This window comes from Marmota monax, unplaced genomic scaffold, assembly GCF_021218885.2.
Source record: "Marmota monax isolate L192 unplaced genomic scaffold, Marmota_monax_Labrador192_F-V1.1 WCK01_AAM20220418_F8-fsc00029, whole genome shotgun sequence".
Taxonomy (NCBI): Eukaryota; Metazoa; Chordata; class Mammalia; order Rodentia; family Sciuridae; genus Marmota; species Marmota monax.
The window spans coordinates 13,099,805-13,116,670 of NW_026693024.1; the positions used below are offsets into that span (position 1 = coordinate 13,099,805).

Sequence of the window (16,866 nt, forward strand, 5' to 3'; positions counted from 1 at the left end):
TGAATGTCCTGACTCAGGCACAATGAACAAGGGGAGTTTACGGTGGACCATCTGAAGAAGACTGGTTCCTTCCCCTTCTCAGCTGACTGGCCACATGGGGAAGACTCCTTCAGTCGACCCCAGCGAGGCCACTTAATCACCCATGATGTGACTCGAGGCAGGTCACCTCAACTCTGCACTTCCAGTTTGTCATCTGTGAAGTGGGAATGATGACCAAGAGCAACCTCATGGGGGTGGGGTCGAGTAGGCCATGGTGCCTGGAACAGCTGACCTTGCAGTCCACAAACTTATCCGTGGAAACACAGCCAGGAGTGCCCACATCAGTGGCCCTCACACCTGAATGGGACTGTGAATGAAGATCTTGGCACGGTGCAGAGGCTGAAGCAGTCGGTCTGGAGAGAGGCCCAAGGCTCTGCAAGATGGATGCTGCTCACTCATGGACACATTGTGAGAGGCGAGGCAACTTAGCATGGGTCTCACAGTGTGTCCACCTCTAAATATCTCAGTCTCTCTTATGAAAAGGCAGTTTTAATCAAGCCTCAGTTGTGTTGCCTTCCATTCTGACAAGTCTAGACATTATTCATGCTGGTTTGCATGTGGCTAGTCCCCCAGGGACTCACCCATTGGAAACTTGGTCTCCTGAATGGCAATGCTAAGAGGTAATGGGACTTTTAAGAGGTGACCCTACAGGGAGGTCATTGGGGAGCTGCTCTCAGAAGAAACTGATGTTGTTTTTATGGGACTCTGATTCGCTCATGAGCCAGCCTGGCCCCTCCCCATACTCTGGCTTCCTGTTGTACCATGTGTCCTCTCTTTGCACACATTCTTGCCAGGATGTCATCTGACATATGATGCAGCCAGGAGGCCCTCCCCAGGGCTGGTGCCATGGTTCTGGGACTTTTGGCTTCCAAAACTTGAGCTAAATAAACCTCTTTCCTTTATAAGTTATCCACTCTTGGGTCTTTCATTATAGTAATGGAAAACAGACTAATATGAGTGTAGATAATCTTGGACGCTAAATAATTTAACATGGCCATGTTACAAGGGAGAAGAAAAACTCATAGGTGGAAAACACCGTGCCTCAGGTCAAAAAGCAACAGTTACCTGGATCCTTAAATTTACCACTCACACAGTGACTACGGAAGAATCTTAACCTGGATCCTCCCTAAATAAAGCTCTTGATTGAAAAGCCCAGGAGCAGAGGGGAAGTGGCTGGACTTCAGAGAGAAGCTCATGAGGGTATCAGCTTCTTTCAAACCCAGAACATTCCTCTGAAACTTCCCAAAGCCAGCGACCAGTCCACATTTTGTCAATATCTCAGAGTCCAAGAAAGATTTTATGCGAAGCAACCCAGGCCGTCTTCATTCCCAAAGTTATTTTTTGCCCTTGGGAGTGTAGAAAACCTTCATCTAGGATTCATGCATGTCTGACCCTGGTTTGGGGGTATTTGAATCTCAGGTTTTAATTTCTCTCTCTTAAAAAAAACACACGAAGGCTCCCCCACACCAACCCCCCAGGAGCACAGAGAGACACTGACTCCGCCTGCAGGAGCAGGCAGTGGTGACAGCATCCAGTCCCACCACCCAGGAGCCTGGGAGGGAGTCTCTCCATGCCCGTGACGAACTCCAGCTTCCTGGGAACGTGTCATAAATGTTCCCAGCGCTGCGCTGCAGCCCAGCGGGTGCTTTTTGGCCGAGTCTCACCACATATGTTACCTTCATGGTAGCTACTCCCAAAATGGGTTTTAACTCAAGGGAATCTCTTCACAGATCTGTGTCTGGCTTTAAAACAAGGAGCTCTCAAACATGTCAACTCGGGGGAGCAGACGGTGGTGTCTCTATTTCGAGATGCGCTTTCCCTTCGGGTTGGTGAAGATTTCCTCTGGGAGGACTCTTCCCTGGTCTGGCTGGTTGCAGGTTGGAAACCAGCCCGTGCTTTGGGGAAGGAGTTTTGTTCAAGGTGCACCATTCAGCTAGGTCCAGGCGGACTCCAGAGGGAGCCCAGCAGCAGAAGGTGGGGGAGGCACACCCCGCGCTTAATGTACACAGCGTGGAGCATGAGTGGAATACTTCTGCTGGTTGCCATAGGAATGAGAAGACTTTTGATTTTAAATCACAGTTCCTCTGGAGCTATGTTTAAAATGTGATGTAGATTCTTGCTGTTTACAGCTATCAGCTTTTAAATCAAGGACTCTTTAAAAAAAAAAATGCTGTCCAGGTGTCTACCCTGCCAGAGGAGGTGACACTAACCTGAAAAATGTCAGTCCCAAGGCCCTAACAGCTAAAGAACACAGATTTCTCCCAATTCCCTTGTATCTTGCAACCCCCCAGCTAGTGAAATACAATGCCATTCTGTTATTTCTCCTTCCAGGAGGGACCTGTGAAATACACAAAAGAGCCTGTAACACATGGTAACTCACTGAAGGCAATTGTCATTATTGTGTTGTGGAAGCACATTTAGGAAGCAAACAATTGGTGTAAAACCAACAGCTCTTGATGTGTTTTAAAGATTATTTGTTTAAAACCTGGTGGCGTATGTTTGGTTTTTTTTTTTTTTTCCATCAGTCAGCCTTTAATCCTTTCTATAAAATGCTTATTCAAAGTTAGGGCATGAGGGTACCAGCCTGTGAGTTTAACATTAAACACTGCATCAAGTTTAACAGTGTCTACTCCTTCATTTACCCATGACCAACAAGGTACCGGATTCTTCATCTAATTTGGAAAGCCGTGGAGAATTCAAACACACTCAAGATTGAGCATCCTACATAAAGCTCCCATGGTGCCCCTGCAGCCTTCAGAGGCCGAGCGCATGTCCTGCCTGCCTCTGTTATAAATATGGTCTCTCTCAATGTGTGTCTGAACGTGAGAACAAATGGGAGAATCTAAATTCAGCTAATTTGTTATCTCCCGAGAAAAAGAGTTGGTTCAGTAGATTGTATTCCCAGCAACAGGACAGTACCTGGCCCTGTTAGTGATAATCATGTGTCAATTAAATTGTGGAGAATGAACAAGTAGTGACCGAACATTCATACTGGATTACATCTGCAGAACCATCCCTGGGAGAATAGAAACATCCATGGTCAAGCCAGTGCTCAATGTGCAAAGCTCCTCCTCTGTTATGAGCATTGACGCATCTTCTGCCATTTAATTTGGCCCAGGATAAAGAAAGTGAACCTGTAAAAATTCTGCTAGTTTTTAACTCACTGTTGCAAACTTTTTCTCAGGAAAGCGAGGTAGTCAAAAGCATGACAAATGCCCTCCTGGTGAAAATAACTTGGCATGAGTCTTTGATGCTCCCTAACCTTACATGCTCCTCCAGAACCAAGAATGCACTTTGGAGAACTCTCTGTGATGGAAAATAACGACAATCACTAACCCTTCCGAGGCAATGCTACAAGCCAAGCACCATACCAGATGCTTTGCCCATATTAACTCATTTAATATTTGCATATTCATAAGTAACTATAACATAAGCTAGAGCCACAGACGGTGATGGAGGTACTGCTGCAAAAGATGTACTAGATGGATGTGGTTTGGGTGGATGGGACAGGGTGTCTTATTTCTATAACTCCTTGTGTATGTACGTTGTCCAAAAATATTTCTAAATAGTACTAACCTCAATACTTTCTGCATGTTGGGTTTTGTCACTGTCTACATGTATTATCTCTCTCGCCCTTGATTTTTAATCTGATACCACAGAGATGGAAACCAAGACAGAGGTTAACCAGCTCAGTGAATAAGCACCTAGATTCCCATGCCAACATATCTAACTACATCATTGCACTGTCTTCTGAATAACTTAATGACCTTTCTTTAGTGCTAACTGTACAGCAATGAGTATTTGGTGGCTAAGTGACAGATCTTGTTTTTTCTGTTTTCATGTACCGATCGATCAGGTTTATGAGAAATTAAAATGCAGGGAATAGAAGTAAGGTCCTCTTTGTTTCAGAAGTAAGCCCCACCCGCCATCATCTGCCCTGAGCATCATGAGTTGGGTCTTCTGTTACCCTCAATCCACTGGGTGTAGAGCATTATAATTGGGAAACCTGATATCTGTGATATGAGTCTCTCCAATGCCTTTAGTGACAGAGCCTAAAGGTACTTAACTCTAAAAAAATAAATCAAACTAGGGACTGTGTCATGAATAATAAAAATAATATTTGTTATACAAACATATGCACCAATTATCCTTGCGTGTATATACATAAAGAAAATGTTAAGCACTAATATTTAAGCACAAAGAACTTGCACTTGAATCTGACAGTGTATTTAGAACCCAAAAAGAATGAAACAGTCTCCAAATTCCCTTTGGCATGCTATTTTGACAGGACTCACACTCACAGCCTCTTGTGTGTTCTCACGGCTGTGTTCAGTCTTGTTTTCCTAATGTGCTTGGGAAGCTCAGGGGCCCTCTGGTCTGGGTAGGGTGCATTAGATTTGTGGCCCCTAGATATCATTATTCTGTTTTTCTTCAACACATCTTTGGTTATCTTCAGGTTGCTATCTGGATTTTTAGGACTAGGGAAGTGCTATTGAACTTGTGGATAATTTTCAGCCCCCTCCAGGAGAGTTTAAAATAAAGTACACAAACAGACAAGCAAAGAATTGGGAGCAACATTATTTTCTTTCCAGAAAGAGTGAAGTCAAATATCATCATCATCTACTGTAAAGCTCAGGTTGTAAACCTACTGCTGTCAACACGTTTTTCCATCACTGGGTGCTCATGGAGGGCAAAGAACAGTCTCAGGAGTGGTAGCCAGTGGAGCCAAGGAACCCACTCTGCTGGACTCTGGCCTCCAACACATTGGCCAGGACACTCCTCCCCTAGTGAGGCTCTCTCTAGTGAGGACTGGCCAACGGGAACTCCTTTGGCATAAATCCTTGAATAGGATTTAGGAATCTGACTCTGGACCTTTAGGGCAACTTCAGATGCTGGAACTAACTGAGATGTTTACAGATTTAATGCTTTTTTTCCTAGGAGAATATGACATCATATACAAAGGTAGGCCCCCCAAAACGTGCCTACAGACTTATATGGAACAGAAGTAAGCTCCTCCTCTCTGTGAAACTTTTTTCTTATCTTCTCGGCCTTCTTTATCTTTCCAACTATTATTAAAACTTTCTCAATAAGGATTGAAAATTCATTGCAAGTAAAAATAACTGAAGATGGCTGATAGTATCATCTCACAGGGAGAATTAATATGAACAATGCCTTAGATAAAACCTTTGCAGTACCCCTACTATTTGATGACAGGTTTTAAGGAGCAATGGAAGGATATATTTCTAATAAATGAAACTCTGGGAGATAAGAGTACCTTATCAAACAGAGGAACCACTTCTCCTGAAACAAATCTATTTGGGGGTTAACTATTTATATAAAAATTAATATTCTTTTCTGTACAGTAACCATGGGTTCCATATCCACAGACTCATCCAATCTCAGATTAAAATATTTAGTCAAAGAAACCTGCATCTGTACTGGACAGACTTTTTTCTTGTCACTATTCCCTGAACAATAGAGTATAACAACTATTTACATACCATTTACATTGTATTAGGTATTGTAAGTAATCCAGAAATGATTTAAAGGATACAGGAGGAGGATGTATATAGGTTTATGCAAATACTACACCATTGTACATAAGGGACTTGAGCATCTGGGATTTTGGTATCCATGGGGCTTCCTGGAACAGTCCCCACAGAGACCCAGAGAGCAACAACTGTGCTTATGTAGCAATCTGGCACCTCACCCAAGGTCATCGTCCTAAGTACCCTGCAAGAGATCCAAGGTATCATCACACTTTAAGAGAGCTTCTAATATTTTAAAGTTACACTTGGTTTGTTTTATTAGGAAAAAGAGAAACTACCCCAAGATTCCATGTAGGTAGAAGGCAAAACTTCACATGATCTAACACAAATACAAAATATAGTCTTCTAGAGAGTTTTGGAACATAAAAAGGCAATCAAGTAAGAAAAAAAAAAAACTCATTGGAAATTTGTAAAGTACCTTAAGCAAACAGACTAAGCCCAGACTGATTCCAATGGAAGTTCATCAGATGGTATAAAAAGAGCAAGTTATCTAATTACAAATCATCTCCTCTTCTCTCTCTGAATGTTTGAATCTATGCCATACCATAGGATAAAAAAGTATACCCCAAAGATAAATTAATACAAGCTGATATCTTTATATGTCTCTAGATCCCTTCATGAAATATGCTTCTATTTTGAATTTATTCAGTACTTCTTCCCCGAGTCTATAGAACACTCTCACACATGTCCTCTTACCACCAAACCAGAAGCAGAAAAGACTACACTACTAGGTGCCATCAGTGTAAAAGACATGAATCTACTTCAGAATTTTCAAAAAATGTTTAATTTCTGGGACATGAGCTGTTAATTCCATACGAGTTAACTTTCACAGAGCCAGAGTCTCAAAAGTGTTTTGAGGTGAATTGTTCGTTGCTACGTCTGAATATTTGGACTAACCTTGCCACCTTCTCTGATATTACTATATCTGCTTTTGAACAGATTCAAGTTATAAAACAGTTGAGCTGCCCAAATTTTGACATTGCCTTTTGAACATTACTATCTTTCTCTGCCTTCGAAAATAATGTCCTCACATACATATTCCTATATGAAATCTATACCTCTGTTTCCCAGAGAATGAAATCATTTTTTAAATGTATTTCAGAAGCTGGTTATATAATGTTGAAAGAATCTGGTGATTAAGTAAAATGAAGCCCCCTTTTGCAAGAAAATTATCATTGCCTTCCCAAATACATGTCTTTTCTTTTTTAATATCTTTTTAATTGTAGGTGGACACAATACCTTTATTTTATTTATTCATATATGGTGCTGAGGATCGAACCCAGTGCCTCACACATGCTAGGCGAGCGCTCTGCTGCTGAGCCACAACCCCAGCCCTACATGTTTTTCCTTAAGTTGAATTTTTTCCCCCTGTGAGTTTTCTTAAATTGTGGCCCTTTTATATGATTTGTTCCCTTTGTAAGGTTCTCCAAATTTCCTTCTCTTGGTCAACTCTCCAGAAATGCCGGGCTTCCAAACCCAGCCCCAACTCCAGAAAGCAACTCTGTTTTTCCAGTGTCCTATTTAGCGTCCCCTTGTTCCATCACACGTTCATTGCCACTCACCAAAATGTTTGGTGTTTGTCACCAGCAGCACACTTGTGCACTCTCTCCCTCTCCCTCTCTCCCTCTCTCTCACCTATGAGTCATTACAATTTCCAAGGAATCACAATAGAGGGTTCAGAACATGTCGCCCACACCTGACTGTAAGCGAAAGGAACTAGAAGACAGCTTTCTCCTCTTGTAAATGTCAAGTGTTCACAGTGCATCTCCATTGGGGGCTGAATAGAAATGTAACCTTAGAGCAGCGAGTCCTTGGGGCTGAGCAGAGCTCGGAGCATTCAGAGTCCTGGCTGACTTCCCTACAGAGGCTTCAACCTTCTTGCATCAGGCTGAACTCTCTGCAGCACCAGCGTGGACGCTGATTCGCGCTGGTTGGGTGGGCAAGCCCACGAGACAACAGCTGACAATTTCCTGGTTTGTGTCCAGGGAGGCTGGCAGAATTGTACACACTGGGGAGGGGAGTCCCACGATCCTCCCTCCGGGTCTCTTTAGATGTTGCTTCTCCCTTCTTGACAATCCAATATGCTGCCTACCACACCACACTAACAATCAATTCTGCTTCATCCACAAAGGGTGCAAGAGGGTTGTGGAGAGTACACAATAAGGTTGATGTGGCTATCAATCTGCTTTTCACAAGCGGATCTCCAAGAATTGCACCTCCATGTTCTTGCTGAGGTACAGGAGGGAGGCTATCAGGCCAGCATAACCTCAGGGACCTTACCAAAGTTTTCTTTTGGTTGCCAGGATTATTTTGTGACATTCACCCAGAGAGGAATGCATTGAGAAAGATTGGCATGATTGTGTTGGAGATCTGACCAGGCTGTCAGAGGCAGGAAGAGGGAGGGAGCCAAACCAAACGTGCCCTCTGTATTTCTGTCCAGAAAAAAAAAAAAAAAGCTCACATTTATAATTACCCACCTTGTTTTGCAGCTCAGAATAAAAGTGGCATTGCACCAAACCCTACCGGAGCAGCCTTCGTGATTAGAAAGTGCTCCACACCTTCGAGAGCCGTGGAGACATGAGAATAATTTTAAATGCAAATTAAATTGAGGGGGTAGCAGAGAAGAATATATAAAAGACAGTAAAACAAAACCTTTCAATTTTCTTAAATTAGCAGTCTAATGTGTTCTAAAGAGCAGCCCCACTCAGATCTCTTCTTAGGGGTTGCATTTCATCACAATATAAAATGGGCAAATCCGTCACTTTCCTCCACTCAGGGCTCTTGACTCAAGATTGAAGGGAAAATTAGGAGCTGCTCATTTGGGCTTGCGGGCTCAGCAGCACTGCTCAGCTTCATTTCGTGTTCTCCCGGTGTCCTGTGGAAAGGGGTCAACAAGTGCTGGTGAGTATCTGCTAATTGAAGAATCTTCCTTCCATATATCTTTCTATCCACCTTTCCTTTTCCAAGAGGAGGGGAATTTCCCCTACGATCTGTGTTCTAATGCGTCTTTCAAAAATCTGGGCAATTTCAGACAGCTTTTAAAGCTGCTTCCAGTGACTGATTCACAGAAGGAAAGAGTTATTTTCAGCCTCAGTGCCGGTGACTGTTCTGTGTATTAATTATAACTAGCGATGCCGAACACAAGCGGCTCCTGTGGCCTTTCCTTGCCAGCTCCCATCTCTGTCACCCGTAGGTCAGCATCAGTGTGGGAATGGATGCCCCAGGACAGTGTTGCAGACAACTTTCTCCTATTCATTGTTTCATCATTTCATATGCTCTTCTGTTTTGATTGCAAATCCAACAGGGACTTGGGGTTGTGCAAATAAATCATTACACCACAAATCTGCTTTTTAGTGACTATGGCACTTCTCTGCATAAAAGATGGGGGGGGGAGGTAAGGAATGACCCTAAACGATATCAAATCTACATGTGGATTTTGATGGTTTGCTGCCAAAGTTTTGCATGGGAAACTGGTAATTTTCTTCCTCCACAGGGGAGGGTACAGAGAGGCTGTGGCTGGCGTCACCTTCTGTTGCTAAGGTAACGCGCTCTGGCCATTTTATCTGATAAAGGAAGTCCAGTGGACAGAATGCATTATTCATCTCTGATCTAATCAAACAATCAAAATTGTTTACTTTCACCGGGAATATTTAGTGAGATCAAAGACATCTGGCTGAAACTGCTCTTGTTTGCCGGCAGCCCTCGATTTTTTTTTTTTTTTTTTTTTGCAGTAAGTATAATTTGCTGTTGGGTACCTTTGGGTATTTTTAAAAAGTTTGCTCATACCAGACTTGGGTTCTTAAAAAATTAAAACGTGTACTGGTAGAAAGGGAAATCTATTCAATTAGCCTTCTGAGCTTCATTGTAATGACTTTGTCTTGTTCATTCTTTCTAAAAGAAAAAAAAAAAAACAAATCCTGCTGAAATAGATACTTCATTTGTGCAAATATCAGGGAAAGGCTACATGGGTTTGCAAAAAGAGGCTGGATTCTCCTTGATGAAGCGTATTCGCTTCCTGATGGGCAAGTGCATGATACTACTGTGGGAATCATTGCAAGGCTGCAGTAATTGCTGCTGCTCTGAGAACCACAATTCTTTCTCCTAAGCAGCCTGTGTCGGGTGTAGGCAGGTGAGGATCCTATAGCACTTTATAAAATGTGCCAGAGGGAATCGCTGAGAAGGAAGGAATTCGGGGCATTTCTATAGCAAACAAGTCAGTGTGTCATAAACTCAGGGCGCCTATGAGCGGAGTCACATTCCCAGGCAGTTCTCTCTGCTGGAGGGGAATCCAAAACTCCCTGGATCAATTGAGGATCAACCTTTCCGATGGCTGACGCTAATGATGCCATTCATCAGACATTTTGAAAACCGATAGCCTGTGAATTTAACAGTGTATTTTCCAATTAATGTACAGCAGGGAGAGACCGGTATGTTATCTCTCTTTAGCTTGGATTATCTGTTTTTACTGAGTAGAATATATTATTTTAAATGAATGTTAGCTAAAGGTTATATTTTCTCATACAATAGGAAAGTGCTGCTGAATGGTGGTGGGGCAGGTGGGGGTGTTACTTAGAATTGGAAATGTCAATCAAATAATGGGATATCTTAATGGACTGTTCTTATTCAAAATATTTAAAGTGTATCCATATTTTATTCTTGACAGTCTAAAATACTGTGGATTTTCTTCTCTTTATAGGCATCCAGGTGAAGATTTTTCTTGCTAAATTCTGTGCCTGGAACATCAAGGATGGATTATCCCAAAATGGATTATTTTCTGGATGTTGAGTCTGCTCACAGACTCTTGGATGTTGAGTCGGCTCAAAGGTTTTTCTACAGTCAAGGAGCTCAAGGTAATGACATGGGGAGAAAGGAGGAAAGCCCGCTGTTTACAAGCTGGTTTAATATTAACAGTGCAGGGTATAGGCTGTGACAACTTGGGCTCGGGCTCAGAAGTTCAACAATGGATATTTCTTAGTTAATAACCTCTTGGAAGCTGTTGCTGGAACTGTAGCAGGTATAGAGTAGAATAAACAAATACACACCTGTTGAATGTGGCAGAAACAATGTATCTGACTTGAGGTGCAACTGCTCTTCTAAAAGCTGTGATAGAAAATGATTTCCCCTTCTCCTGAGTCCAAAACCTGCACTGGACAGGAATCAGGAATGCTTTTATGCCTGGAAAATTTCAAGTTTTCAGACACTGCAGTTGATGAGATCTTAGGGCACCTTGACAGAGCTCAGGGGAGTCAGCTGGGCTAGGGGCTCTTAGGATCAGCACAGAGCTTCTACACTTCCTTAGCTATTTTAGATGATTTTAGTTAGTGCCATGGAGAATTAACAGAGTACATTCAAGGTGCAGTCAGGAACAACCGTGTGGGGAGTGTGGCTGATGTGCACATTTTCATTACCTATTTCAAGATGATCAATTAGTCTCTGTTTGTTTGCTCTTCTGTTCTAAGGTGCATTTAGAATGTTTTACCACCATGTTAGAGTAACAAAAAAAGCTAGGGTGTTTTATAGGATCATCTGATAGGTAGGGGATTTTTTTAAAGCATAATTTCCATTTTCTGTTGAATATTTTAATTGTTCAATCAAAGCAACCTGGTGATGGGCATGTCCCAAATGGTACAGGTGATAAATTGAGAAGGAAGAAAATGGGCTTATATTTAAATAGAAAAGTCATTGAATTCTTGGAAGTCACAAAGAGAGCTGAGCTGAGCAGAAAATTCCATGTTTATAATCCTGGCATCTTTTACTGTCATGAGATGGGGTCTTAACACCAGGCACTGATAATATTTTGTACTGGCTTTTCTAAGTGGTCTTGTGAATTGTTTTTAACTTGCTCTCAAGCCAACTTTTATGGTAACCTTGAGGGTTTGCAAACCTCCTGTTTCCATTTCTCCAGGGCATGGGCCAGACTTCTGATAATCCAGGGGGGTTTAGAATGATTTGGTTGATTTCCTTGGGTCAGCATGCTCATCAGCAGAGCTTAAATTAGGAAAAATGATACAATATCTAATTTTCCTTCTTCTGGGTGGAAGGAACCAGCATTGCTACTCTCTGCCACTAAGACATGAAAGTGTAGCTAGCGAAGGAGAAGGGACAGAGACTGGTAGAATTCTCCTGCATGGTCTGAGTTACAAAGATTTTGGAAGAAGCTGCAGAGCAGAGGCTGGAAGGGAGGTTCACTCTGTCCCACAGCCTGTTCTGAATTTATACATGGCCCCATTCCTTCTGAAGTGGAGGATCACATTCCCTGATGGGGTCACGCACCTGAGGGGCTCAATTGTTGGCACAGCAAGAAGGGGAACAGCAGTTAGTTATAGAGAATTAAGATGTCCACTTTCTCCTGACATGGAGATGGATTAAACCTTGAAGGAAATGATGGGCTTCTGGCTTTTGTGGAAGGGAAGCGGGCAGGGTGTGGGAGGCTCAGAGAATTCAAGGCAGCCTGGTGGCTGACAGCAGATGGAGCTGGGGGCGGAGTGGTCAGATTGTCACCATCAGTGACTGTGGCTTAGACACCAGAGCTGGAATGACTGGAGAATGCAGGGGAGGTGGTAGCATAAGCTACTGTGGCTCCCTGGGATCCTGTTCATTCGAGGGTAATCAGGATGATGTTCCAGTTGAGGAATCCTGGATTGATTTGCAGGAGGCATTGGGGGCTGCCCAAATGTCATCTAGGCCAATGTTTGAAAAGCTCCAGACTCCCAGAATCAGAAGTCCAGGTGTTCAGAGGTCCTGGACCTAGCTGGTTGGAGTTTTCCTTTTAGTTGGGAACACCAACAGTGGTCACCAAGCCAGCCCATCAGTGTAGGGCTCCACAATTAAGAAGCAATCCATCCCATCCAGTTACTGTCCTACCACCCTGGGACAGAAACATTAGAGGCAGACCTCTCTGCAAATTGGAGACCCTAATAATGTCTAATCCATACATTGTTAAGAGCATTAATGAGGCAAGATTTAAAAGTGTTTAAGGCAGTGGCTGCCACATTAGACACACTACACGTCAGCAAATCAATGGAATCGACATCCCGGCAAAGGGCCATTCCTACTCTGTTTGAGATTTCATAAGGAAGCCAGGAAATGGCCTGAGTACCCTGGCCTTTTAAATTTGATACTTATATTTTAGAGGGCCATGCTAAAGCCCATACCTAACCAATGGCAAGGCCCTGAGACCAGGAAGGAGCGCAGCAGGGTGGCCACCTCTTGAGAAGGGGGTAATTAGGGTGCCTCTCAGCCCATAGCAGCTCTCTGCTCAGTCAGTCTAGCCCAGGTGCAGAGGGCTGTTAGCCAGGTCAGGTAGCCCCCACGTAATACCCTCTTCATCAAAGGTCTACCAGGACCCCAGGAGCACAGTGCAGAGTTGAGTACCTGGAATGAGGGTGTCCACAGACCTGGGGTGGGATTTTGCATTTTCATGTGTCCTCTCTCACTGTCACACAGCTATTTCCATAGACTGGTCCAACGTTCTTACAGATATAAATACTTTTAAAGGGAAAGGAAGAAAATCTGGGTATTGTTATCTTTCCTTCCCATATGATTGCCCTTACCTCAGTTTACTGTATTTGCAAATTCATGATGTTCTAGGAAAACAGCCCTTTCCATATGTTTATCCAAGGCAATAATTTCAGAACCACGCTTTTGACTGCCTCGTGGTTGTTTTATAACTTTTCTTGGAAAGTGGTAATAAGCCTTCCCCTAAATAGAGGACATTCTAGCTCATTAGCATGAAGGGAATCTAGAAGGGTAAGGAGAAAAAAAAAAAAAGCAAGACAGGAAGCATATGTCACCAGGCACATTCTTTGGGAAGTCCTTGAGATTTTCAAAGGTCAGCAATCCATCCTGCGGAATAAGCACCTTATTCTTTTTCTCCCATCTCCATTTTTCCTTGGTTTGAACCCAAGGTTGGGAAGACCGACTGTCTCTCTGGGATTCTGCTTCCAAAAACCATGATGTGTCATGGAGAGCAGAGAACAGTCCAGAGGCATCCCATTAGCCTCCTGTCAGGGAGGGATGCTCTCCTGATTAATTTGTGGGTAGCTCACCAACAGTCAATCCTGTCAATGCAGTAATGCTCTGGGGCTCCTCCCTAAACTAAGGGAAACAGAACTGTGAGGGCAAGATCCAGGTCCCAGGACTGTGTTTTCAGTAAGCCCCTGGGTTATGCTAGTAAACACCAAAGGTTGAGAAAAATGATTATGGGTCATCAGCCACTCGCCTTCCAGACTATGGGCCCAGGCTACACAGCACCTACTTCCTCTGGCAGCTAATCATCAATTCTAAATCTCAGTCCCCATCCCCAGTCTGGAGACTCAAAATGTGCATTTTAACAAGTTCTCCAGGTAATTTATGTTGAAGTTTGCAAACCAGTAAGTGTATCCAGTGCACATCAGAAACACCTAGGGCCTAGCTAAGTTGTACAAGTACCTTGGGCTACTTGTTGGTGGAGGCACATTTTCAGCCAGTCATTTTCAGGGTGATAAATCAACTCTGTGGACTGGCAGAGTAACAATGGTGACCCTATCACACTTCCCAAGATCACGATGCTGGGGCTCAGAGTGGCACCACCCTGTGCCCAAATCACTCAGCTTATAAAGAGAGGACAGAAGCAAAACCCCGATCTCAACTTACCACACCCCTGCTCTTTCCACTGAGCTAAGTTGTTTTGTTTTGTTTTGTTTTCCCCTCTAAAACCATCAATAACACTGGACATTTAAATTACCTCCTCAAGGGAAAATATATTAAAAGACAGCCAATTGACTAAAGTCCCTAAGCATCAGATTTACAGCTCCTGACAATAACACCCTCCCCTGCTTTTAAAAAAAAAAAATCATTTTACATAACTCTTGGCATTAGAACCAGGCACCCTAGTCATTGTTACTTGTCAGAATGTCTCCTCTACATTGTCTTGTTCCACAAAGGAAAGTGCCAGTTTTGACAGCTGATGAGCGCTGCGGTGAGCAGCTCACATGCTCTCGGGTTGTTTTTGGAAGTAGAGAGGAATTCACCCAAACCCCTTCTCCCCACCATGTTCCCCCAACCCTCCCACCTCCACCCTTGGCCCAGCCTGTGAAATCTGTCAGAACAGCTGGTTTTCGAATCTTCAGCTTTGAGCTAAATGAACTCTAAACCTAAGCTCTACGCCCCTGGGACTTCTTCACGTGGCCCCAAGAGACAAAGACGTTCAGTGGTGCTCAATTAGTTGCAAATCATTAACAGCAGTCTCAGGAACAAGGATCGCTCCTGTCCTTTCCTTTCCTGTGCTGAATGCAAGACCCAGCCCCAATGTCACCTCCTCTGTGAAGGTCATCCGATGCTTCTCCCAAAGTGTTCTGTTCACGCCTACATTCTAGCCTTCTCTTGTCACAGTGGACGGTGCCACTTATGATCCATTTTGTCTCAGCCACTGACTAGATGCATGAGCTCCCACAAATAGCTGTGCCTCTATAAACCTCTGGTTCCCATCAAAACAGGTGCAATGCTAGCTTCAGGTCCACAGAGACATTGGAGAATTAAGTGAGACATGCCTGCAAAGTGCTTGCTACATTATCTGTCCTTACTGATTAGTCATCTAGACTGTTATTTTATTGCTACTTAAGTGTCTGTTACCTCATCCATGGTAACCTCCTTGTGCACCATTTTCTGGGGAACCAGTGTCACCCCAGTGTACAGTAGAGGCACAGGTTTATCCACCGTATGTCTCTATTGAATGATGGAATGAAAGCGGAAACCTGCACTTACGGAGAGAAACTCTGGATTCAGAAAAGGACTTCAGGATTCTTGATTTGGGAAACAGAATCTCTGAATACATTTAGAGAATTAAAAATCTTCAGCTGAGAATAGAGACTGCATAAGGCTGAAGGGAGGGATATATACAAAAATGAGGTTCAAATACAGAGAGAGAGAGAGGAAATGGGTGGAAGTCATCAACCACTTCATTTCCTAGTAAACAGAAGAGATTCCTTTAAAAATCCAAAGGGAAAATAAAATACAACAAAGGGAATATTGGAATGTTACTGAAGAAATTTGACGCTTTAAAACAGACTTCTAGGGGTCCATGAAGTCTCTTTAATATACAATACTCTGTGATGACTGGGTGTTTATTCTGCCTAGAAATAGAGTCATGGGATAAATGGCCACACAACTCTCACTGTGATGAACTCACTGTGATGGATCCAAAAGCTACTCTGAACATGTCCTTTCCCTTCCCTCTGTAGACCTTTCTTCCTAGCCCAGTCCACCCACTTTGTGGCCAGATGATCCTCAGATCAGCCACACTCTTGTTTCCAGCCATACTCAGTGGAGGAGTCTGTGGGAACACCATGAGTGGTCCCTGAAGCCCATCCATGGCCATCTTCCTTCTCTGTCCCTGTCCCGAGACCTCATGTCATAGCTTCATATCTGCACCTGCAGGCCTTATTAATTGAGTTATTAATTGATCGGAATGACTTCATTGTATTTTGGATCCTTTTCTTCCTCTCATCTCTCAACCTCTCATTTTTTCACTTCCTTTCACCCTCATGGTCCACTTTCCACAGAAGCCCTGGATCCCAGGACCTGGCCAGGCAGATGGAGGCCCAGGTACCAGCATTGTAAGCACCAGAAGTGCTCACCAGGACCAGTGATCTGGAGGCAATTTGTTTGGGGCTTGACTGGATTGTAAACTTTTCCATTCATCAGTCTAATGTCCTCCCACCTGCCCTCAGAGTTCTGCTAGGAGAGCACAACAAAGTTGGCCACATCTCCTCAGAGAGATGCACTTCCTTTATTTTTGTGGGTTCATGAGCCAACCAGTTTGTTTACATGTGATCATACAATTTTCTAGACCTTTCTCTGAGAAGAGCTTCCAAGAACAATTTTTTAAAAATAGATTCCAGTCTTGTTTTTAGGATGCCTTAGCCATTGCCCTCAACAAATTCCTGGTGTTTGGTTTTTAGGGGTTCTCTTTTTCCTTGTTTTTTTGTTTTGTTTTGTTTTGTTTTTTAATTCTATAGTTCTAGCCCGGAAGCTCCATGCTGTGCTTCACTTATGGACGACAAAGTAGCGACAAGCCCCCTCCTAACTTCCCACACATTCCATTTTAGACCTCTAGTTTCTCCTCCCCAGGCTCTCCAAACCTGTGTTTAACACAGGGAACATTGTGTCCAAAAGAGAGAATGAAGGTAAATCAAGAGGGAATATGTCGTAGATGGTGCATAGAGGACCATGAGCTCCAACCCCGACTTCCGCAGAGTGCCTAGGGACAGGGACAGTTCTCTGCACACCCAGGAGCACT

The 16,866-nt window shown here is 43.4% G+C and overlaps 1 protein-coding gene across 5 annotated transcripts in view; it reads left to right on the top strand.

Moving 5' to 3' along the window:
- The first annotated feature begins 8,088 nt into the window (after window positions 1–8,088).
- Window positions 8,089–16,866, top strand: part of Phactr1 (phosphatase and actin regulator 1) — a 497,389-nt gene continuing 488,611 nt past the window's right edge. Inside the window, exons 1-2 of one of the 5 annotated variants that reach the window (XM_046453339.2) lie at window positions 8,089–8,489; window positions 10,285–10,438. In XM_046453339.2, coding sequence (XP_046309295.1) covers window positions 10,336–10,438 — 103 coding nt within the window. In that variant the 5' untranslated portion in view covers window positions 8,089–8,489; window positions 10,285–10,335. Of the gene's footprint in view, window positions 8,490–9,456; window positions 9,718–9,766; window positions 10,016–10,284; window positions 10,439–16,866 lie in introns of those variants that run through there. The other 4 variants (XM_046453342.2, XM_046453345.2, XM_058582398.1 and 1 more) reach the window with 4 other exon arrangements.